Source organism: Neltuma alba, unplaced genomic scaffold, assembly GCF_004799145.2.
Source record: "Neltuma alba isolate B1F8T4 unplaced genomic scaffold, ASM479914v2 tig00010335_pilon, whole genome shotgun sequence".
Classification (NCBI taxonomy): Eukaryota; Viridiplantae; Streptophyta; class Magnoliopsida; order Fabales; family Fabaceae; genus Neltuma; species Neltuma alba.
This window is the reverse complement of record NW_021635245.1, coordinates 12999-37737: the sequence shown is the minus strand read 5'-3', so window position 1 is coordinate 37737 and position 24739 is coordinate 12999. Positions and strand designations below refer to the sequence as shown.

The window sequence follows — 24739 nt, the reverse complement described above, 5'->3', positions numbered from 1 at the left end:
CCTCACTCCTATATCCCTATAAAAAGGGGTCTCTCTACTTAGAGTTGCACAGTTCCATAGGCAGTGGCATTCCTTATTGGGAACTTTATTTCTCAGATTTCATACTAGCTAGGGTGCCTATATTACACAATCTAACATCCTTAGGCTTTAGGCATCATCAAGAACTTTTTCATCCATCATGACATACTTATTCCCAATACATCCATTAACTATCACATGGTTATATATTTTCATTCAATTGTATCCTCAAAAGGGATCCTGCCTGACTTTACTTTTCCTAAATTGCCTTATTTTCTAACCAATCATTCCTATGGTCAGATATGGATTACCATACCCTGCTTATATCACATAGCTAGTATTTAATCACCATACTATGTTGTATCTAAGTGACGTATGTAACTCATCATTAGATCTTTATTCAATAATATCTAGTTTTTTTTTCTATCCCTGTTAGTTCTCTATCCCTTAGGAGCTCCTCTACCACTACTTAGGGATTTAATAAAGCTCAATATTCTGTCCTATGACCTTGCCTCTTTTGAGGTTACATCGATTACTTGATGTTTGAATTGTCATCCAATTTTCTTATTAGGGGATAGGCTCCTACCTTCTTCGGGCCTACCCTATCCTAGCCATTCTATTAGGAGTCGTGTAGATAGGAGTCTTTAAAAATCAAGCCCCTTTCCAGCATCCTCTTAATCATAGCCTCTGCTTCCTTTGTTCTCGTGGAGGTTCATTAACCTCCTCTGGGAATTTCTTCAAATATTCCCTTATCAGCAGCATCTCTTCTATCTTTTCCTACATCGAAGAGTTCTCATAACAACATGCTTACATTGTCTTACTTATCTCATATAGGCATTCATAAAACACCATTTCAACATTAATTCCTAGTCTATCACACCTATTTAGCATGCAGTATAAGGTATAATGCAAGCACATATTGATAAGGATAACATACTAGGAATCTCAATTCCTGCAATGATGCATCAATACTCAGTTCTGATTACCCCAATACTGGGTAATATGAATAAATAATTCATTTTAATTTAAGGACTGTATCCAAGAAATAACCATCACTTGATTTGTACCTCGAGTTAAATGAGGCGGTTCTTGGATCTCATGTTATGGAAAGGTAGGAGTTCTTTCTTCATCATAAAGAATCAAGGAATCTATTGTTCAACAACAATGCCTCATATATTGCCTCGTTTCACCACACTTGTAGCAAACATTTGACTTTGCTAAGCAAGGCTTGCTCCCATGTTGCTTTCCACATAAGTTACACCCTTTTGTCCTTCTTGGTAAATCAAACCTTATTTATTTATGGCTTCTTCTAGTTTGCCTACTGTTTCCAGCTATCTTTCTTTTAGAAGTATTTCTCGGTTCGAATTTCCTGTTTCCAAGGGTATCTCCCATCATGGCTTGCTGATTTTGACCACTTTCCAGCACTTTACAGACTTCTACTACCATATTAAAATACATTAGTTGCATAGGGGGTATGCGTGACTAGGCTTAAGACCTTTAACCAACTTCTCTATATTCCACTTTACAGCTTACTGTAAGTAAGTGGAATAATGTAAAAGATACATATGTTTAGCCATATAGCCTTCAACAGACTCATCTTCAGCTTGTCTCAAAGTAAGGAATTCCATTTCCTTTTTATCTTTTTCAGCTCAAGGAACATACCTTGCGTAAAATTGTTCCTTAAATACTTCCCAAGTAATAGGGATGTTCCCTGCCTGTAGGGCTGACTTTAGGTCCTGCTACCATGGTTCAGCCTCTCCTCTTAGTAACATCATAGCAAGTGGTACTTTTTGCTCATAAGGACAATTCATATTTTGAAAAGTTGTCTCCAAGTTCCTAATCCATTCCTCCATAATTTGCATATTAGTACTTCCTTCAAACATAGGAGGATTGTATCCATAGAATTTTGAAATCCATGGTTGCCTTCCATCCTGTTTCGTAGTTATTCTAGCTTGTCCTGACAAAAGGATTTGGAATTGCATTGGTATTTCAAGGAGTCCTATGATCCTTGGTTCTAGATGCGACGGATGAGTACCAGTCGCCCCTGCTGCCATTATAGCTTCCCTATCTTGTTGAGCCTGGGTTTCCATGAGTTGTGCCATCATCTTTTGTTATTCTCCTAGGCAATTTATGAGGGCTTCTAGTGAATTCATAGAGGATTTGGCCTACTCCTCTTGTTGTGTTCTCATCTGAACATTAGCATTAAATCTGTACATCTTGATATTTTCCTTAACATTGAAAGAAATACAGAGATCACATATTTAACATTATATACCTTTCCCTTTATTATTATCAAATCATAGTAATCATAAGGGTTTCACCTTTATGTCAAAGTAAGTAGCCAATAACTTGGTACTATTGGTGCCTCAAATAAATTTCTGACAATCCTTTCAATGTTCAAAATAATCTTGTTTCCCCATTACTTTACCTCTATAAAGGATTCATTACTCCGTTAGCATATCAAAGCATAGACTACTATTCCTCTTACCTGTTTTACTCTACTAATGCCATCTCTTTTCGGGAAAAATCTTTTGACTTTGCTTATATTCTATTCAAGACTTTCAATTTAATCATTATTTTTCTAGAGGAGAGTTTCTTATTAATCCTCTATTATTCCTTACTCTTTTTTTTTGTGTCTACTTCCCTTGAAGTAGTCACCTTAACCTTTCAATCTTCATGGGACCCCATTCGGGCAATTCATCACTTTTAATTTCTATACTTTCCTTATAGTGCATCAATCAAATAACCAAATATAAATCTAGTCACACAATAATCCATCATCAAACAATCACATTTGGTGTCACACAGCAATCAATACAGTGCAGTTATACAGAGCCAAAACCCTTGCTCTGATACCAAAAATGTAACCCCTTAGCTATAGACCGTATTTGAGTTCATTTTATGTCAATTGGAACCACGTTGGATGGCTTACGACGCAAGAAAACAAATCTGAAATTTTTGCTTTCTCGAGTACTATTCATTTGGTAAATCCAGATTTTTCGGCCAATTTTGAAAATTCATAACTAATTCTATAAATATCAAAATGAGGTGGTTCTAAGTCCCAATGAAAGATTTCAAAGAGATCTACATGAGAAAAATACTTTTAGGGGCTAACTCATTGTGGAATAGTGCCAGACTGTATGGAATATTTACTGTTCATATAGTCAAAACTGTTTTCTAGATTTATAGTGCTAACTTTGAAAAATTATCATAATTCATACACATCTCCAATTCCAGTGAATTATCTATGGATTTAAAGCTCAAGAAGTGTATTTTAAGCATACAAAATCTCATGACCAAAATCATACAGAAACTACTTCAAAATATTTATCAAAGTTTACAGCTCTATAGGCAACAATTTCCAACATCATTACATACATATATCAAGTTCATGCAATGGAATGTAAAACTATGAAGCTATTCTTCCAGTATTCTCTTCCCTCTATAAAGTGCCCCTGGCCCTACTCGAATCATGGTAAATTTAGGAGGAGTGAGATTTCATAGAAATCCCAATAGCAAGAAAAAATCAACCAAGCATTAACAAGCATTATTATCACACAACTTTACTAAAAGCCATTGTTAGGGAACTAATATTAACTCATGCCTTATGAAACTCTAACATGCAATAGTGATTGATCCCAATTGTTCTATGTTATTTCATATCATTTTAAGGGTATTTATATGCTGGACTCAATGAAGCCAAGTTTTCCTGCTAAGAAGAGTAAGAAGAAAGGTGCAGCTGATGATGATATGATGACTGTGGTGACCGGATGTGTAAGACTATTGTTACTGTTCTTGTGTAGCATGCTCTTTGTTTACCAAATTATTTACAAATGCAAGTATGTGTTGTGCAGAGGGATCGATTTTATGACATGATTGAGATAGTAAAGCCCAATACCATTAGAAAGAAGCAGATGAGTGACATTATTTGGGCCCCTGTTCCTCAACAGAACAATCTGTGAGTGGTATTAGTTGCTGATGTAATAATGTATGAATGCTACTTCGTGTTTCACTCATGGACATTGTTGCCATGTGCAGGCGAGGCTGTGGCGTTCATGTTTTAATATGGTTGAGCAAATGGGAGCCCGGTGTGACGCTTGACTACGATGAAGAACATGTTGCTGATTTCTGACGAAACCTAATGTGGTGGCTTGTTAATCATGAGCTCAATTCAAGACGTGAAGAAGCATTGAACTTGCTATCATCCGCAGAACCCACACCGAGGAAAAAGCAGCGTGCATCACGGTAGTAAATGACGCTGTCTAAGTTTAGTGATGTGTTAGTTAATGTCATGTATGTAAGGGAATTTGCAAACTGTTTTCAGGGATTGTAAAGGTAACTCATTTTCAAGTAATGTTAAACCATTTTCCCAAATTGTTACAACACATGTGACGAGATTTACAACTGTAGAAGCAAATTTTACCACTTCTTGAAGGGGTTTGACAACCTGTTTTGAGAGGCAGGGCAACTCAAGAAAAACACAAATACCACACTGAGTTTGACAAAACACATAGTGGGAATAACAACTTTTACAGTGAGTGTTACTACTTGTTCAGTGGGTTTTCCAACCGTATGTTTATTGGGCTGTGCTACTTCGTCCTAAAACGGTAAAAGTCGGAGGTGAATTTTGCAAAACACACGGAGGGATTTACAACTCTCCAACTGAGATTTACTACTTTTACAGTGGGTTTTGCATCCCTAAAAAATTGGCCTGCGCAACTTTGGTCTCAAAACGGTAAAGGTCGGAGGTGAATTTTGCAAAACACACGGAGGGATTTACAACTCTCCAACTGAGATTTACTACTTTTACAGTGGGTTTTGCATCCCAAAAAAATTGGCCTGCGCAACTTTGGTCTCAAAACCCTACAACTCGGAGGTGAATTTTGCAAAACACATGGAGGGATTTACAACTCTGTCAGTGGTATTTACTACTTTTATACTGGGTTTTGCACCCTCTTGCTGAGCTGGGCAGATTTTCTGCCATGAACAATACAATGCAGCAATATGACAGCAGATACATTACATATATTCAAATCATTGCACCTTAAGTACATCACGATAAACATGAACTGTTTACTTTCATACTAGCTACACTAACTACACGTGCAATGGGATTTACCATTCACGCAACAGTATTTACCAAAAACCAGCAGCAATATGACAGCAGATGCATTGCATATATTCAAATGACTGCACCTCAAGTATAGCACGGTAAACATTGAACCATAACTTTCATACTAACTACACTACACGTGCAATGGGATTTACCATTCACGCAACACTATTTATCAAAAAATAGTAGCAATATGACAGCAAATACAGTATTTATGACATGATTGAACCATTAACTTTCATACTAACTACACGTGCAATGGGATTTACCATTCACGCAACAATATTTACCAAAAACCAGCAGCAATATGACAGCAGATGCATTACATATATTCAAATGTCTGCACCTCAAGCATAGCACGGTAAACATTGAACCATAACTTTCATACTAACTACACTACACGTGCAATGGGATTTACCATTCACGCAACACTATTTATACCAAAAAATCACCATATCTATTGACATCTAAGTTCAACTTGGGTTTGGATTCTTGCACGTTCTTCTTGTGTGCCCAACTTGTTTGCATGTGCTACAATGGTAGATCTTCCTATTCTGGAACTGTGACTCTCGTCTTTTTATTTTAGGCCTTCCTGGCAGTCGATTAGTCAAAGGCGATGCCAAGAACACTTGACTTCCTATATTTTCCACCCAGTAATTGTTAGGATTTGGCATGTCTACTGTCGCCACTGGAATCATACTCCTGCCATAAATCTTTTGCTGTGATGTAATCTTGTAGCATTCATCAACAAAATCATAGACATTGCAATTCACAGCCTTAATAGCTGCACAGGCATGGGGACATGGAATGCCTGACATTTGCCAAGCTGCACAGGTGCATTCGCCTAGACCAAGATCAACATGTACAGCTCCTTTTGCTGTATGGACACACACCCTACCTCCTCCATAAGGTACACTCAGCATGCATGCTGATCTAGCAACATTGTCCACCAATTTTGCATCTATGTTTGGGCCTACACCATTTTTCCAATTACTCATTGCTATGCTTGCTGCATACATCTTCTTTGCCACTTTCTCACGATGCTCATGTATAAGTTGGGCAACATTATATCGTCTCTCTTTCAACATCCAAGCATTGAATGACTCAGCAAGGTTTGTTGTGATGTTATCCCACCGTTTAAATGGGAATTTACTTAAGGCCCACCTTTCAACATCACCATGATTAAGAAGCCACTCAAATAATTGTGGATTGAACTTTCTCATGTTATCCATTGCACCATCAAACTCGGTGTCAAGCCTTGCATATGCAATGGCATCCAGGTATTGCAGTCCCTCCTCCCTTGCTTTCCCACTAGTCTTCCTCTTTCCTCTATTTAATTTAATCATTTGTGCACTGAAGTTTTCCTTAACATGTCTGTAACAGTATGCATGCCTCTCACCACCAAATATTGCTTACACGGCACCTATTATTGCATTGTGTCGATCTGACACAATTGTCAATTCCATCGAGCCAACTATCTCCTTAATCATATATAAGAACCATGTCCAATCCTCAAGTGTCTCTCCCTTTACAATAGCAATCGCAAAAGGTAACAATTCGTTGTCAGCATCATAAGCAGACGCCGACAGTAACGTCCCCTTATACGGTCCACTTAAATGACATCCATCAATGTACAGTACATGTCTAGCACCAGCTATAAAGCCTTCTATACAACACCCATATGCTATGAATGCACGCTCAAATGTGTTATTAGTATTACCCACCCATTTGGCCACGGTTTTGTTATCTGTTTCCTTCAACCGTTCACATATCCACGGAATAAGCATATAAGACTGGTCAGGCCTGCCATGTATGTCCTCTAAAGCTTTTTGCTTCGCCTTGTATGCTTGTTTATATGTCAACTTCATACCATAATCTCTTTCTAAAGTCTTCCTTATATCATTTGGATGCGTGTCTATGTGATCATTTACCTCATCTGTGATGATTGATGCTGTCAAGCTAGCTGAACCATAATGTTCCACACGAAGATTGTCTTGTGCATTATGGACATGCTCATTTATGAATGTTGCCACACGTAAAAAGGGAGTACTCTTTCTACCCACTCTTGCACTTATCCTCCACGGACAACCTTCAACACTACATTTCACATACATTTTTTCCCTACAATTTTTCACATACTTGTACTCAAACTTGTTTGCAATACTGAACTTATGTACTTTCTTCTTGAAATCTTCTGCATTTGCAAAAGTTTGGTTCCGTCCTAACAACAATTCCTTCCATTTCAAAGAATTCATCTCCGGCAAAGGTGTAGGTGCACTCACTACTCCGTATGGTAGGCTTACATTAGGTCTTTCACTGCCTCCAGAACTTGTACTTTCCAAAGCATTTCCCTCCCACGTAGGCTCATCACTCTGTTCTGACAGTCCTACCATTCTTGAGATCCTGCATTTATAATTACCACTGTTGTTAAGAGATTTACTACAATATTACAACAATTATCAACTTTCATAACCACCAAAAAAAAATTTCTCACTTACATTTCTGGATAACCCATTCCTTCCTCCACATTGTCATTACCTTTACGTGCTATATAAATATGTGCATTACGGTCATTATATTCAAATGGATTATCAACTTCACCATCATCTATAAGATCTACCAATACCCTCTCATCAAAACTCAAAGTGTATTTAATATCACGGCCATGACAACCCATGCTGAACCATTCGCCTATCATTGCCCTCAAATCTTCAAGTTTTGTACCCTCATTTATTACTCTTACTCTGACAGTCCCACCACAGTATTTAACTTCGCCATTGTCATTTTCCACAAACTTCCCATCTACGTGAAAATAACAAGCAAGTCTTTTTGAAGATGTTGATACAATGTTACAAGACATCACCACTTGCTAACCTGCAGCAAACAACATTAAATATAAAAAAATTAACTTCTCCGCCAATTAGTTTCCATCAACGTACGTGACACCCAAAACACACACAAAGAGAGAAACTTTTCTTCTATTCGCAACTTTATTATAGGGTTTCACAACTCCATTATTGATTTTAACAACGTTCATCACTTGAACGCAAACTTCACGACTACGTAATTGCTTGCCACCTTTCTTGATTTCCGCTACGTCATTCGAAATAGTCAATATAAAGTATAAAACCTCATCTCCAGCACACCCGTCCCCACCATTGCGCCATAAAGCAGACACAAAAAGGAACTACCCAAACCCCACCATCAGTTAATGCGACATGTTTACTCTCTCTCTTGCTACAAACCCTCTTGCCCACAACCAAAATCTATTAAATCAGCAATCCCAAAAAAATGATGATGCGGAGGAGTAAGATTATACCATTTCCAAAGACTACCGACTTAAACTCACCTCTTTTCAGCTCTGATGTGTTCTTCCAGCGTTTCTCTTTCCTTCTTCATGTGCTCAACCGGTGCTCTATCTTTATTTTCATTTCAGTTTCACCTCATTTTACCTCACTGATAAGGGCATTTCGGTCTTTTGGCCGAAAATATGAATTCCAAATTGGTACCCAGTGCCTTATTTGTCATTTTGCTTATTCAGGTCCCTTATTTGTCTTTTTGGAATTCAAATGGTATTTTATTGTCATTTTCCCTATTACATATGCATGGTGAATTTTATGTTATGGTTTTTAGAGTTGAGAAAAAGAAAAACCCCAAAATATTGATTCTTGATGACCCAAGAAATGTCGCTGACAGAACTTTCAATACAGTTTTCTATAATATTTTCACTTAATGGTTTGCTTTGCAAAAAACTTGTGTTTTATATTACTGCTTCTCTTGGCTTTCTTTGTATATATATGCTATTAGTTCAGTAACAATTTTCCTATATATACATTTTATAGGTGTGCTATTTAAATCTTAAATCATCCAATTTTAATCCTACTTCCTGTACTTAATATAAAAGTTTGTTTAACTTTTAGTTTAGTTTTAAATATAATATTTCAATCCACTTTATTTATCATATTATCCATTTTTTCTTAAGGTACTTCTTGTCATAATGTTAGTTCTAGCTAATACACTTAATTAATAAAAATAATTTAGGAAAGACAATACATATTTTTTTTATAAATAACAAATTTAATTAATTTTACCTCTAAAACCTCTCCTTAATTTAAATAAGAAATAAAATAGGGAAAATTAGGGAGAGGGACCCCGTGGCAACAATATTTATGGGAAAAGATCTTAAAAATTGTATTTATTTGGAAGGACCAAATACTAAAATATAAATTTAAAATTACCAATTTGCCCTTAAGAAAGTCCCATATATTATCTCTCACCACATCCTATAATTTTCTTTTTTAACAAAATAATTAAAGTTTTTCAAATTAATTCAAACTAATTGGAATTACAAAGTTATGAAACAACTCTAGCTAATTAAATTAAATTCAATTAATAAGTAACACTTACTAATTTATTTGTCCATCATTTTTAAAAAAATAAACTCTTTTTCTAGGCTTCCTGAATAATGAGCCAATCAAAATCATATAGTTGAATTAAAAAATAAAAAAGTTAAATAATAATAAATAATATATAACTTATCCATAATTAATATGAATAAAAAATATCATGTAGGTTAAAACTTGAATTTTCTTACTTAAATTATTATAACTACTTTTATTATGACAAATATTTATTGATATAATGCATTTTTTATGTCACTTTTTATTTTAAATTTTAAATTTTATTAAGTAAGAGGATTCAACTTATTCAAATAAAATAATAGTATGCAATGGATAAGCAAAAATATGGAACAACTTTTTTTTCCACTGTGAATCATAAAACTGTCCTGCACATTTCTCAGAAAACCTACAAAAAAATTATTAATTAAAAATAATAGAAAAATAAATTAACTAGTGTTGGCTATTAATTTAATTAATTAGAATCAGTGTTTGATCTTGAAGTTTAAATTAGTTTGAATTAATTCAAATATACTGTACTTATTTTACTAAATGATATGAAAATTATAGGACGTGATGAGAGAATATAAGGATGATTTTAGTCTTTTTCAAGTTTATATTTAATATTTGGCCCTTCTAAATACCCATCGTCCGTGGGTTCAGTTGGCGAAAGGGTGAGACATATGACCAAGTTGGCATGTGTTCGATCCCTGGGGAGTACCACTTTGTTGTGGTTTCAGTCGCGGCGCTTGGGGAGGCATCCTAGCTTTTGGGTGCTTAGGTAAACGCCTGAGGGTAATTGACGGCTTGCCCTGCCCAACATTGGTATGACCTAGGAGGAAGGGAGATTTTGCCTTGCTTTTGGATCGTGGGTGAACCCAACTCCTTTCCAAAAATTTGTTTATCAAAAAAAAAATTTGGCCCTTCTAAATAATTAAGGTTTTAAAGCCCTTTCTAATAGACATGGTCCCTCTCTCTAATTTTCCCAATAAAATGCCGGAGATGGTGTTGATGATACTAGCCATGAAACTGGAATCTCATTCGGCGCTGATCACGCTCGCACTTTTTTCTCAATTTCAAAATTCGGGAAAAAACGACCAAGGTTGGCACAAGGATCAGTGTAGGAGCTTCTGAGAAATTCTGAAGCTTCGTTTCGCGGCAAACAGACCAGGAATCAAAATGGTACGCTACCTCTCTCGCTGGTATTGGCCCACCCTCAATTTCTTCTTTGTATCCTCCTCTTTTCCTTAACAAATCCGCATGTCAGTCTGTCACTCTGCACACCAACCTCGGCGACATTAAGTGCGAGCTATTCTGCGACGAGGTCCCCAAGGCCTCCGAGGTCAGTTCTTGAACGGAAGCACTATTTTGTCCCCCCCCCCGGCCCCTGGTGTTTTTAATTTGACGGCAAAAACAGGGGAGAGTTGTTCCCTCCGTGTTTCAGCTCTTACAACTTTTTTTCGGGTTTCATTTATTTTTGGTGGGTTTTTTTTTGTTTGTTTATTTCTTTGGTTTCAGTATGTACTTTAACCGGGAGAGTCGTTCACTTCGGGTGAAACTGATGTTTCAGTTCTTGAAGCTGATTGTTGACTATGTTAGCCTGTGGGGTTAGTTTAATATCAATTAGGAAGCAGCTTGTGTCATTCGAGGGGTGATGCAAATTATCACACTTAATTATTCCCCTTGAGATAATCATATGGATTCTCCAGACTCCTGTCGAATGGAATTGCAAATGTAGTTGGCATATCATTTCTCAAGATAACGGTGGCTTTGACGGTACATTTTGTTGGAAATACCATAAAGTTTCTTTACGTTTAAGATTAGCAGCATCCAACTTCATTTGGGGATCGTCATACTTTTTGGCTGAGTTTCTTGGCGATAAAAGCTTTGACAGAGGAGATGGATTTAGTGTATTTTTCACTTTATCTTTTGTCCTTTCACTTTGTTGTATTCTTTACTTCACCATCAGTTGTTTCTTCAAATTACTACTATAAAACCTTTCAATTACTGCACCATTTCATATGGCTTGAGCTTGAGATCTTTATTTTGCATTTATTCCTTGTTTTCCTCGTTGGTTGAAAAAAAACGAATATGATGATTGTGTTTGATGTTTTAATCTAGCTCTTCTATGGTTCTATTGATAAGCGCAGTAAATAATGATTTTCATATGATGTATTTCAATCCAGAATTTTTTAGCACTATGTGCAAGTGGTTACTATGATGGGACAATTTTTCACCGCAACATCAAAGGTTTTATGATTCAAGGTGGAGATCCAACTGGTACTGGCAAAGGGGGCACCGGTATATGGGGCAAAAAATTTAACGATGAGATTAGAGAATCTCTCAAGGTTAGTCCACTTACCTGGCAAATTACCCTGAGGCCCCCTTATCAGTTCCTTGTCTTCTTTTAGCTTCATATCTGGCATGGTCTTGTGCAAATGAAAAGAGGGAAAAAGAGAGGAGGCAAAAGAAATGAGTGTTTATTTTTTCCTGGATCATGCACATTTAAAGAGTGGACCATGATATAGCGTGTTAAGTACAATGTGAAGTTAAAGGAAACCCGGAGCTTTGTATTGGAGCTTTGTATTGTACCAACCGATCATCGATACAGTTTTAAGCTTGGTAATTTAAGTAAGCTCATTTTTTGTTTTGGAAAAGAATACCGCATTATCTTTTATGTTGTTCACCATAATTAAGATTGCACGCTGGTGATTTTCTTTATTGGCCTTTATTTTCCTTGTTTTCCCTTTTTCCGCTTTTATGTTTTCTTTCCTTATCTAGTTGGGTTTTGTTCACTGTTGCTTCCTAATTAGAGTTTTATTTATTAGGATGTGTTGGATGGCTATGTGGCTAGGAAATCTCTACACTTTATATAGTTTATACCAAAGTTCTATCAATAATATGACCTGTTTAGAAGAAATTACAGATCTTTCTTCTCTCTGACATAGAGGACAAGTTACTTTATCAGTCATGAATCCTTTTCTTCTTTCTCATCCCATCATCTCAACTCACATGTAAAGTTGGCAGCCGCTTGATCTATACAAGGTACACAAACGGTCTTGACTGCTGATGCTGCTTGCTTGCATCAGCTGAAGTTGAAACCAAGGATTTATTAATTACTCTTGGGCTAGTTTTGTAGAGGTTATTGGGAGAATTATGTGTCTGGATCCTTTGCTTTCCCATAGAGAAGTATTACTTATAGTCAAAAGGGAGGACGATAGAAAATCTTAGGCACTCCTAACATGCAGCGCAGATTTCTGATCGCTGTGCTCTAGTGATTAGAAGCTCCTAAACAAGGGATGAGGGGAAGAAAAACCAGGGAGGCGTTATTGTGAACACTGCAATGCGTCTGGGCACTCTATTTTAGGTGCTGTGAGTTGCCTGGAAAGTCTTGCTTAGAGGCAGGCTGAGAGACAAGAAGTGCTTTGGCATTTTGTGACTGGTGAAGACCAAAAACAAACTGAAAATCCCTCAATTAGTGGAGAACTATTTGATATGATATATGATTTGCCGTCAAAACTGAGACTGACAAAGTGGTAAGAACAATAATTATTACTCATACAGGTAATTTTTCTAATGCTTTAAATACTCAAGTTCAGCAAGGTAATGCCTGGGTGGTGGGCTCTGGTGCCACAGATTATATGATAGTTAATTCTTGCCCTGTGCATTTTGTTCCATGTTGCTTAGAGCTAGCTGTAAAAGTTGCTGATGATTCTCTCATAGCAGTTGCTGAAGTTGTTACTGTGCAATTGAATTATTCTCTTGGCCTAAAGAGTTCCTCTAGTGCCCTAGCTGACATGCAATCTACTTTCAATAAGCAAGCTCTTTAAGGAATTGAATTGTGCTACTCATTTTTTCTTTGGAGGCTGCAAATTTCAACCCTTGGAGCTCCGTAGGATGATTGGTGTGGTGTTCAGGAGTGTTTAGGCCTCTACACAGTAACTCTTTCTATAAGGATCAATTTTGGTGATGATATGATTTTGATTATCGTTCTGGATATCCCAATATTTAATAACTCAGGAATAGGTGCACACCTATTTATTCTATAAAAATTATATGTTTTCAACATTAGGTGTTCCATTTGTCCAAACATTAGCTATTCTTGTCCAACACATAATTATATTCGTCCAAAACCTTTCTTAGTTTTGAATCATTTGAAATCAAATTCCTTTTTACCATTAAGTTTCTTAAATTTGAAGAAAGTTGTTTAGTGCTATTCTTGGTGAAGTTTTAAGAGAAAAAAGTATATACTATGAAAATTCATGTTTTAATAGCTCTCAACAGAACGGGGTCTTTCTGCTGACAGGATTCTCTCTTACTAAAATTCGATATATATTGCTTGCTGATTCTTAGGGATTTATTTTCCAAACTTGATTTTCCTTTATTTCGTACTCCATAAATATCTCTCCTGGATCACATTTAATTTTTGATTGCATCTGACCCTATATGTAATTTGCTCTTATCCTAATGACATTGTAGAAAACTTCTCCATTTTTCCACCTTCGCAGAAAGATAAGAGCCTTCTGGAACTTACTAAAAGTGCTGTTTCCAATGGCAACTTATCTGAACAGTAGACTTTTAACCACATAAATGACCCTTTATGATTCCACTCCTAAGATTCCATTTGAGCATTCTAATCCTCATCTCTCTACCACCAAAAAAGTCTTGGTTACACCGCTCTCGTGCATATCTACGATTGAGGCAAACTTGACCTGGCTTCACTGAAATATTTTATTCTTAATTATTCTCAAAAAATGGGGTATAAGCTCGATTTTCCCATCATAAGATGGTTTTTCATTGCCGTGAATATCATTTACTCGAAACACAACCTTCCATAATACATTTATTTATGGGGAGAGCCAAGCTGATTGAGCTTTTCTTCGAATTCTTTCATCTCCATCTAAACGGGTGAAGTAAGCTATCAGGAGACCTGTTCTTTTATGACCAAGTCTAATTTTGATGAGAAGGCAAATGCTATTTCATAGAAACAATTAAGTAGGTGCAAACAATTTAAAGAACCTGCTCTACATGGGTCCTGTTGATACAAGCAGAGAAACTACTAACATTAACTATCCAACCATAGAAGAATGAAAAAGGAGAAATAATGCTACTAATGTCTTCTGATAGAATACACTCCTTTTACCTATAGCTTGGGAAGCAACAAGGCGTTCTAGATCTGGCATGAAATCCTTAGGTGCGATCTACCATAGAAGATTTATGAATTCCCAAAGTGTTGATCACTTAGTTCTCATGATCTGTGGAGACTCTTGATCCTTCTCAATAGAAAAGTGAAAAGCATAGCTGCCAACCACATGAACTGATCTTCCTGGCTTTACTCTTTTTTTTTGTTTGGTTTTGTTTTGTTTTAAAAAAATCTGTGCTTCTAAGAGCATTGCCACACACCATGGTTAACCGTTATTGAGTAGATAGGAATATGGAATGAATTTCTCTTGTTATTTGTTAGGTGAAAGTTACAATGCTTTATATATGTACACAAAGGTAAGTGAAAGCTGAATAATTCTGTTTATTCACTTAATTGAATCAAAGAGTACGGCAGAATAAATAGATAAAAGGTTCTCTCAATAATAGGAGAGAGAGAATCCAAGATACTAGGAATAATAATGACCTAAGATTGAGGACTAATAAAGACCTAAAATCAAATTCAAATACATAATCAGATTAGATTTGATTACTCTAACAGCTGTAACTTAACCTAGATTAGATCTAGGGTTTCTTGGCCCAAAGGCCCAAATAGGGTTCTGCACTAACACTCTCCCTCAAGCTGGCAAGTAGATGTCGTACATGCCAAGCTTGCCTCTAAAGAACTCAAACTTGCTTCTGTCTAGAGGCTTTGTAAGAATATCTGCCACTTTAAGATTTGACCTTATGTAGACCGGCTCAATTATATTTGCTTCAATCTTTTCTTTTATAAAGTGCTTGTCAATGTCCACATGCTTGGTCCTATCATGATGGATTGGGTTGTGAACCATTTGTAGAGCTGATTTGCTGTCACACTAGAGTTTGAGAGGTAGGTTAGTATCCATTTTCAGTTCTCCTAGGACTTGGGTTAGTCATATTCCCTCACAAACTCCATTAGCAAGAGCCCTTAGCTCAGCTTCAGCACTGCATCTTGATACTGTTGTTTGTTTCTTGCTTCTCCAAGTAACCAAGTTATCCCACACAAAGGTAAAGTATCCTCCAGTAGACCTTCGGTTCACTTTGTCTTTTCCATGATCCGCATCTGTATAAACCACAATGTCTCGAGAGGTTCCCTTAGTGAAGAAAATTCCTCTTCCAGGGGTCATCTTTAGATACCTGATACCTTAGGATGGTATATATGGCTTCCATATGCTGTTGTGGTTGAGATGAAAATTGACTTACCACACCTACAGCATAATTTATGTCTGGTCGGGTATGAGACAAGTAAATTAACTTTCCGACCAATCTTTTGTACCTTTCAGCAGCTACAGGCACCCTATCCTTCTTGTATTCTAGACTGGTAGACGAATCCATAGGAGTTGAGGATGGCTTAGCTCCCAGCATACCTGTTTCCTTAAGCAAGTGAAGATTGTATTTCTGTTGAGACACAGATATTCCTGCCTTTGACCGAGCCACTTCCATTCCCATAAAGTATCTGAGGCTCCCAAGATCCTTTACTTCAAATACAGCTGCAAAGCTTTCTTTAGTTGCTTGATTTCCTCCAAATCATCCCCTGTCATCACTATATCATCAACATATACTATTAGAATGGAAACTTTGGACCCGGAGTGTTTCACAATGAGAGTGTGATCAACTTGGCATTGAGCATAGCTTGAGCTTCTCACGACTTTCGTGAATTGTTCAAACCAAGCTCTGGGTGATTGTTTTAACCCATAGAGGGATTTGTGCAGCTTACTTGCCATACTTCTGTCTCCAAATTCTGCAATTCCTTCAAGAACCTTCATATATACTTCTTCTTCAAGATCCCCATTGAGGAAAGCATTCTTCACATCTAATTGATGTAGTGACCATTCAAGATTTGCTGCCAAGGATAATAAAATCCTTATTGTATTCAACTTGGCTACAGGGGCAAAGGTTTCTTGATAATCAATTCCCTGTGTTTGTGAATATTCTTTGGCCACTAGGCGAGCGTTAAATTTACTTACTGTTCCATCAGCATTATATTTAATGGTAAACACCCATTTACACCCCACTGCCTTCTTACCTTCAGGTAATTTTTCAACCGTCCATGTTTGATTTTTATTCAATGCATTTAGCTCTTCATTGATCGCTTCACGCCACCTAGGATCTTGCACTGCCTCTTCAAATGTTGGAGGAATTTTTTCTTTATCCATCTTAGTGACAAAACTTTTCATACATGAGGAGAGCTTATCACAAGATATAAAATTGCTGATAGGATGAAGAGTGCACTGCCTTACCCCTTTTCTTGGAGGAATGGGCCATCCAAGATCATCAAGTTCTGGATTTGAGTTTGATTCTTGGTGTTGCCTTGAGCCAGAGGGATCTCCATTACTTGGATTTTTGGGCTGTCTTGTGCTCCTCATCCTCTTCTTCCTCTGATTCCCCAGATTCCTCAAGTTCATTACTGTTTTCTGGGGTAGTAGTACTTAGTTCAGGTCCGGGATGATTCTGGGATTGGGTTAGAGATCTGGTAGGACTTGTTTCAGGTCTATTGGGGGCAATATTAGGTGCAGTAGGTTCTGTTTCAGGTGGTATTTGAGTGGTTTCAGGTTTGGAGTTATTTTCATGGGTGTTCAAAGGTGCAGAATTATTTCCGTGGATAATTTGTGATGATTTTGGTGGGCTAAGAAACTCCCATTCCCTCTTACTCTCCCCCTAAATGGGTGGTTTCAGATAATAGGCTTGGTGCTCATCAAAGATAACATCCATGGTTACGAAGAATTTGTGTAGGGTAGGGGAATAGCACTTATAGCCTTTTTGGGAAATAGAATACCCCAGAAAAATACATTTGATGGCTTGTGGATCAAATTTGCTTCCTCCTGAATGGTGAACATAAGCTACACAACCAAAAATTTTTAAGGGCATTTGGGTGGCAATGGTAGTGTGAGGGTAGGTTTTGGTTAGGAGACCCATGGGAGTTTGAAAGTTGAATATTTTAGAGGGCATTCGATTGATAAGATGAGTGGCTGTGAGGACTGCCTCACCCCAATACGAATTGGGAACATTGTGAGCAAGCATCAAGGCATGGGTTACTTCAAGTAAGTGTCTATTTTGCGCTCGACTGTACCATTTTGTTGTGGGGGTTTTAATACAGCTAGTTTGGTGGAGAATTCCATGGTTTTTAAGGTAGGTTTGTAGAGTAGTGGCCATGTACTCTCTCCCATAATCACTTCTTCGTATGCGTATGATTGTTTGAAATTGGGTGGTTATCATTTTGTGGAAATTGATAAAGGTAGGCACCGGGTCAGATTTTTCTTTCATGAGATATACTCATTTACCTGTGTATGGTCATCAATAAAAGTCACAAACCACTTGGCATTTGTCAATGATTTAACACGTGTAGGTCCCCAAATGTCACTATGTATTAAATTAAAAGGTTCAGAAGATTTGTGAGGCTGGCCTTTATAAGGGGATCTGGTGTGTTTTGCTAATTGGCAAATTTCACAAGATAAGATGCTTTTATTGAATTGAGGAAAAAGTTTCAACATGTACTGAAAACTAGGATGGCCTAACCTATAGTGCCATAACAACAAGTCTTTGTTTGAGGAATTGGTAAAAACAGAGAAAGTCTTCAAACTTGAATAGCACTGCATCTGAGAGCTATAAGTTTCCAAGCCATAGAGTCCCTCTAGGATCTTAGCTATGCCAATTGTCTCCCTCAACTCCAGATCCTGAAAAACACATGTAGTGGCAGAAAAATAGGCATTACAACTTTGAGTGTTTGTAATAGTTCTAACAGAAAGTAAGCTGCATTTTAATTCTGGAGCATAAAAAACATCATATAGGACTTCATTTGTTCGAGCAGTCCCAAAGCCCATAACCTTCACTGTTTTTCCATCAGCCACTTGAATAGAAATATCTAATGTGCAAGGTCTAATATCCGTCAGCAAATCAGGATTACCAGTCATGTGATCAGTGGTACCAGAATCAACAATCCATAAATCTTGGCGGTGCACATCAGCTTTTAAGGCTAGGATTGTTTTACCTGTATGAGCAATATATCTTGAAGATACTGACTTTTCTTTTAGTTGATGCTTGTCCAGAATTCTTTTTAGAAGTTCTACCTCTTCTCTGTTCAGATCTGGTTCCTTTTCTGAAGTGCTGTCAACAGTTCCAGTGTATCCAGTGTATCCTCTGCTATCCTGTCATGATTTCTTGGCTGGTTTCCCATGTAATTTCCAGCATACCTCCCTTGTGTGGCCTCTCTTTCAACAATGGTCACAGCATTTGCCCTGTTTTGGTTTATCATCCTCTCTAGAGGTCTCTTTTAATGGCAATCCATGGGGTTGTTGGTTTGCCACAGTTGGAGAGTCACTAGAGGTAAGCTTTTTTCCAGTTTCTTCACTTCTTACCATGAAGAATACTTCACGCAGAGAGGGCAGAGTGTCTAGATTCATGAGCCTGCCCCTCACATCATCATATGCAGCATCTAAACCAAGCAGGAATTTAAATATTCTATTTTCTTCTTTGATCTTTTCGTATAGAGTTGCATCTTCAGGACACTTCCACTCATGAGTATCATACATATCTAATTGCTGCCATTTAACAAACAGGTTAGAGGAAGCTTTCAATTTCCAGAATTGCTGATTTGTTTTTTGGGGATGTAAACATGTCCTTGGCCGCTTCCCATACTTCATGAGCTGTGTGGAAGAAAGAGAAGTGGCAGCTGATTTCGGTGGTCATGGAATTTATGAACCATGCCTATACCATAGAGTTCTCAGCTTCCATGTAGCAAACTTGGAGTCTGTAGCTTCTGGTTTCTTTTGTGAACCAGTTAGATAGCTGAATTTTCCTTTTCCCATCACATGCAACCTGACGCTGCTTGCCCATTGAATATAGTTCTGCTTGTTCAGTCGATGGATGGTGATAGAAACTGGATTGGCATCAGATAGGGCTTGACTGCTAGGGTTTGAAGTTTTTGTCATCAGGCCGGAAGGGTTAGTCAATGAGCTTTTTGAGCTTTGGCCATTGGCATTCAGACCAAAGCCAAATTTGATCATTGCTCTGATACCATGAAAGTTGCATAATTCTGTTTATTCACTTAATTGAATCAAAGAGTTCAGCAAAATAAATAGATAAAAGGATCTCTCAATCCAAGATATTAGGAATAATAATGACCTAAGATTAAGGACTAATAAATACCTAAAATCAAGGAGAATAAAATCAAATTCAAATACATAATCAGATCAGATTTGATTGCTCTAACAGCTGTAACTTAACATAGATTAGATCTAGGGTTTCTTAGCCCAAAGGCCCAAATAGGGTTCTGCACTAACAGTAAGCCTAGAATCAATGCTAATAAATACTATCTGCTAACTACTAATGGAATATAATAAATACAAGATACCCATATTATCTTTACACTCCCCCTCAAGTTGGAGCATAGATGTTAATTATGCCCAACTTGTTACAAAGATAGTCGACAAAGCTTTAGTAAGTAGATCACCCAATTGATCACTAGTTCTCATATGTCCTGTAGAGATAAAGTTTTCCTTGATTTTGTTTCGAATGAAGTGACAATCAATCTCGATGTGTTTTGTGCATTCATGAAACATAGAGTTGGAAGCTATGTGTAGTACTGCTTTATAACCAAACCACAACTTTGCAGGTAACGAGGTCTTGAGACCAACCTCCTTCAATATCTAATTTATCCACACTATCTCACACACAAAGTGTGCTGTGGCTTTGTATTTTGCTTCTGCGCCAGATTGGGATACCACATTTTGCTTCTTGGTCCTCTAGGACGCCAAATTTCCACCCATAAAGACAATATCTTGTAGGTATGAAAAGGAAAATCTTGGATAGAATGAATAATGGAGTTATCGTACTTCCTCTGTGAATCCTTTCATTCCTGCTAATCCCATATCAAGTGGATAATGAGAATAATGACTTTAGATACACTAACATCCTCGGGATCCCTGCAGTTTGTTTTGGCAAAACACTGTTTTGGGCACCCTATAATTTCTTGTCTTATAGCAAGTGGACTTTTAGCGGTGATCCAAATCAAGCCATACATGCTAAATGGCTCTTCAGGAAATTTGGTCCACCATTTCCTAAAGTTCACCACACAAAATACAAGTCAAGCTTACTAACAAATGATGCTTCCTAAGTGCATCTGTTGATGGTAATGCATTGTTCATCAGTTTCCAGGTTCTTAAATGTCACTTTGCTTGGACTTTTTTTACTGTCTAATACCATTTAAATGCTTCTCTTGTTGGTTTGAAATTTGGATTGGCTACCTCACTATTTGAATGTAAAATAATGCTTTCTTGAATGAAGGTTTGAATGAAGATGTGGATATGGACCAAATGTTTGCCTAGTTCTCTCCTTTTAGTTGTCCGTTTTGAAATGTAATTGTGACTGGTGACTTCGTAGGAGAAAAATCAAGTGCATTAAGGGTGCTCTTGCAGCAAGAGTTTCACAAGTGTGAAGTTTACGAGTTCAAAGAAGGGAATTGTGAATTATAATCATTTAGAAGAAATATACACCAGATCTTTTGGAAGAGATTAGCATTCTTGGTTATAAGCAAGTAGAGACTCCTCTGTAGACTATGTGAGTTGGGATTTTAAGAAAATAGTCCTCCTATGGATAATGGAAGATACCAAAGATTTATTGGGGCAAACTGGTTACTTGCATGAGGAAGAAATAATAAGTTTTTGCTATTAGCTTAGAAATTGAGTTACGGGGCATTTGCAAAGGGTTGTGGTTAAATCACCTTCAATGTGAATTGAGAATTCTGGTTGAATTTCTTATGATGTGCTTCCTCCGGTTCTTATTATAAACTTCAAAGAACTAATTCATGAGTAACAAACAATTAGTTGAAATTAGTTAAAACCAGTAAATAGGTCAGAAATGTAGTTTTGTTTCCAAATATACCCTTATAATAAATGAGAAAAATCATTAAAGAGAATGTATGGGAAAATGTGATAAGAGAGTATAGCAAATGAGAGAATAAATAATTAAGGGCAAAATTGAAAAAAATGCATTAAATGTTTAACAAACATCAAATTGAAGCTTATAAAATAGATCACACCCCTCTCCAAATTTAAAGCTTGTAAATAGGATAAGAGGGAATATTATGCCACAATATGGCCACAAATCGATATAGTGAGAAAGTGCATCATGATGAGCAAAGCATGTGAAGCTTGACTGAAATTTTATTAACAGAAGCTACAATAGGATATTTGAAATAGTTCACACACCTAATCATTACTCAATTCTTTGAAGATCTGTTGACCTGAGCCATGCTGTGGCATAAATTTAAGTAGCAAGATGGGAGTGCTAAATTTCTACTCTCCACCTTTTTGTGCTAATAATTGTGATTTTATTGTCTTCATGGTTTTTATTACCTTTTCTTAATCTATGTTTTTGGGCTCTGTTTGCCAATGCTTTTAATCAGTAGTTTCCCATTGTATTGGGATGAGCCAAGCAGCTATTTGGCTAGTAAATTTCTCTTCTTTGTAACCTGATCTCGTAATAAAATGGGAGAGTCAAGGAACTATTTGAACCCTAACCTTTTTAGCCAAAATTATCACAATTTTGAGGTAGGGAGGCCTTTCAAGCAACTTAGTTTTATCTGCCAATGTTAGTTATCCTCTTAGAGTTAAATAGTGAACCCTTAACTTGTTCTGCCAAAATTAGCATAATTATCTTGGGAGACCTTTCAAAACAACTGCTTAGTGTCATATAATAATGTGTCATACGGTCAAGTTAACTTGTACACTTAGACAAGATTTAGGGTTTGTGACAGTTGAACCAATGAGCCTGCTTTTCGCTCAATTCTCTGGCCTCACCCTAACTGAAAGTGAAGGAAAATGGAGTCTAAAGAACTGCATTATTCTTCTTAGCAAGCAATTATTCCTATTCTTGCTGCAAAACACAGGCAGCTTAATTGACCTTTCACACTCTGGTTCTGCTGCAATTCTTTGGTGGCTGAACATTTGTTCTTTATTTTGCAATAAAGACTTGTTAGTCATTGTATGTTATTTTAATATTGATTTTTGTTTATTGGATATGAGATTGCTTCTGGTTGTTGTAGCCGTCCCTTCTTACAGAGATGCAAGCTTGGCTGGAAAATGTTTTGTAGTCAAATGAAACTGTCTTCCAACTCTTTTTACATTGTAGCGTCTTACGGGAATAATATTGATGCTTTCATAATGTGAGCATCAGTTATTAGTCTTTATCTGCCTGCTGCAAGCTATAGCAGGATAACAGAATTGGTTTGCTACCCTGTAGAACTGTGATGGCCTAGTATTCTTTTAAACTTTTTAATTTTGCAATTTCAGCACAATGCGAGGGGGATATTGTCAATGGCTAACAGTGGTCCGAATACTAATGGAAGCCAATTTTTCATAACGTATGCAAAGCAGCCACATTTGAATGGACTGTATACCGTGTTTGGCAAAGTAATTCATGGATTTGAAGTACTTGATCTTATGGAAAAGGTATATTCTATATTTTCTCATCATTCTTTTTCTGAAAAATAATTTGCATTGAAGATCTATATGGGTGTGGAACTTTTATGGTCTAGGCTCAACTTGGCTGCCATATTACGCCTACATCCCTCTCTGTCTTTAACTTCACGACATAGGAAAGGGAAAACAATTGATGAAAAGGGAAATGGTTGGAGAAAATGACAATATACTTATCTTGTGCAGACTCAAACGGGCCCAGGGGATCGACCACTTGCTGAGATAAGGCTGAACCGGGTAACAATACATGCTAATCCGCTGGCTGGTTAGACATACTGCAGATCTGCATTTTGTAAAATTTAAGGAACTATTTCCAATACTAAATCTAGCAAATTGACGACGAAGGAAGGGAACCCACAATCCATTGAGCACTTGTTTTTACAGTTGGCTGATGTAGATAAATCCTTTTGATGATTTGTACTAGTTAAGAGCTATGACACTGCATGTTCATAGCTTGTGATAAATCCGTTGGATCCAGATTGTTGGCCGGTTATACATTTTAGATTCCATCAAATATTTTGCATGATCTGTTGGCCTTAATGAATTAGGCCTGGATAGTACACCTTCCTATCTTGTCCACTGGTTCTGCATGAGCAACCATTATAGACGCCACTCAACAACTACCTGATTTAGTGATTTCATGAGGGCTGATTTCCAGAATGATCTTTCTAGTACCTCTCATCTGGTGCCGGTGCCGGTGCCGGCTGTTAGTTCAAAGATCTTCAGATTAATTGAGGTTTTTCACTTAATTTGGTGATCCAGATCCGTTTCTGCAGTTATATTCTGTCATTTGTGTCATTCTGGTTTCTGTTCTCTGATTGCTGCTATCCTTATTTGGTTGTGATATCTGATTCAAATTGTGACTAAGGTTCCTGTTCAGTTCTCAATATCAATTCAGAATTTCAAGATCGTTTGAGGTATTATTCTTCTTACTGATATTATTTCCAGCACTGCTTTGTCATTTTCTTGCTATTCTTGAGTATTTGCTGGTGTTGGTTGGATTCTTTTAAGGAACATTTATTTCATTTAAACGAAAAAAGTCTGATTTCTGTTCAGTCATTTTTGCTGTCTGAAGTGCGTTCTGCTGTTTACACTAATTTCAAGTGGTCCTAGTGGTGAGTATTCCCGCCTGACCTGGAATGGATCCCCAGCAACGGTGCTAGTTTAATAAGCCAGTCGTATGGCTATCAATTTTCCATAATTACTCTCTATAGAAAAGGATGAACAATCCTAGGTCGATCTCTTGGTCAGTAGCTCTTAAAAAATTCAGATTAAATGCAGTGATTTACAAATTAAAATCAGAAATGACTGAGTGGCAGAACTGAATTGAAGCAACCAAAGAATTAAACTAGCCGACTTGTTTATTTGATTTTTTTTTTTTGTTTATTAAGGACTGAGAAATAACAGTGCAGAAAACTAGAAGAAGATTAATAAGATCAGAAGAGATTACCTCCTAGGAGTTTTACCTGGCCATCGTTGCTTATCAAAGGAATGGAGTGAAAAGGTGGGATAACAGAGTTATGCAATTAAACACTCTGAAAACAGAGTGAACTTTATCT

At 37.0% G+C, this 24739-nt stretch overlaps 3 protein-coding genes across 4 annotated transcripts; 1 reads left to right on the top strand and 2 right to left on the bottom strand.

Annotated features, from left to right (window-relative positions):
* Positions 1 to 5604: 5604 nt before the first annotated feature.
* LOC114755755 (uncharacterized) lies at positions 5605 to 6477 on the bottom strand. Its single transcript, XM_028944631.1, has one exon. It carries the CDS (start codon positions 6475 to 6477, stop codon positions 5605 to 5607), a length of 873 nt encoding a protein of 290 aa, XP_028800464.1.
* A 66-nt stretch (positions 6478 to 6543) lies between these two features.
* On the bottom strand, positions 6544 to 7991 carry LOC114755760 (uncharacterized). The gene is made up of 2 exons (XM_028944636.1): positions 7630 to 7991; positions 6544 to 7534 (listed from the first exon to the last, which is right to left on the bottom strand). The coding sequence occupies exons 1-2, from the start codon at positions 7989 to 7991 to the stop codon at positions 6544 to 6546; spliced, it is 1353 nt and encodes a 450-aa protein (XP_028800469.1).
* A 2553-nt stretch (positions 7992 to 10544) lies between these two features.
* LOC114755758 (peptidyl-prolyl cis-trans isomerase CYP18-1) lies at positions 10545 to 24086 on the top strand. Of its 2 annotated transcripts, XM_028944633.1 has the most exons (5): positions 10545 to 10710; positions 10796 to 10870; positions 11715 to 11876; positions 22995 to 23153; positions 23367 to 24086. In XM_028944633.1, exons 1-5 carry the CDS (start codon positions 10708 to 10710, stop codon positions 23448 to 23450), a joined length of 483 nt encoding a protein of 160 aa, XP_028800466.1. In that variant the 5' UTR covers positions 10545 to 10707; the 3' UTR covers positions 23451 to 24086. The 2 variants fall into 2 exon arrangements, with proteins under 2 accessions (XP_028800466.1, XP_028800468.1); XM_028944635.1 differs by lacking the exon at positions 10796 to 10870 and having other exon boundaries at positions 10547 to 10710.
* Positions 24087 to 24739: the final 653 nt, after the last annotated feature.

Excerpts from the sequence above, each read along its gene's own strand:
- LOC114755760 (XM_028944636.1), bottom strand. The coding sequence starts at position 7,991 with ATGTCTTGTAACATTGTATCAACATCTTCAAAAAGACTTGCTTGTTAT. Across the intron at positions 7,535-7,629 it reads GGAATGGGTTATCCAGAAAT|GATCTCAAGAATGGTAGGAC; the intron begins GTAAGTGAGAAA and ends TTATAAATGCAG.
- LOC114755758 (XM_028944633.1), top strand. Across the intron at positions 11,877-22,994 it reads AGATTAGAGAATCTCTCAAG|CACAATGCGAGGGGGATATT; the intron begins GTTAGTCCACTT and ends TTGCAATTTCAG. Across the intron at positions 23,154-23,366 it reads TACTTGATCTTATGGAAAAG|ACTCAAACGGGCCCAGGGGA; the intron begins GTATATTCTATA and ends TATCTTGTGCAG.
- LOC114755755 (XM_028944631.1), bottom strand. The coding sequence starts at position 6,477 with ATGATTAAATTAAATAGAGGAAAGAGGAAGACTAGTGGGAAAGCAAGG.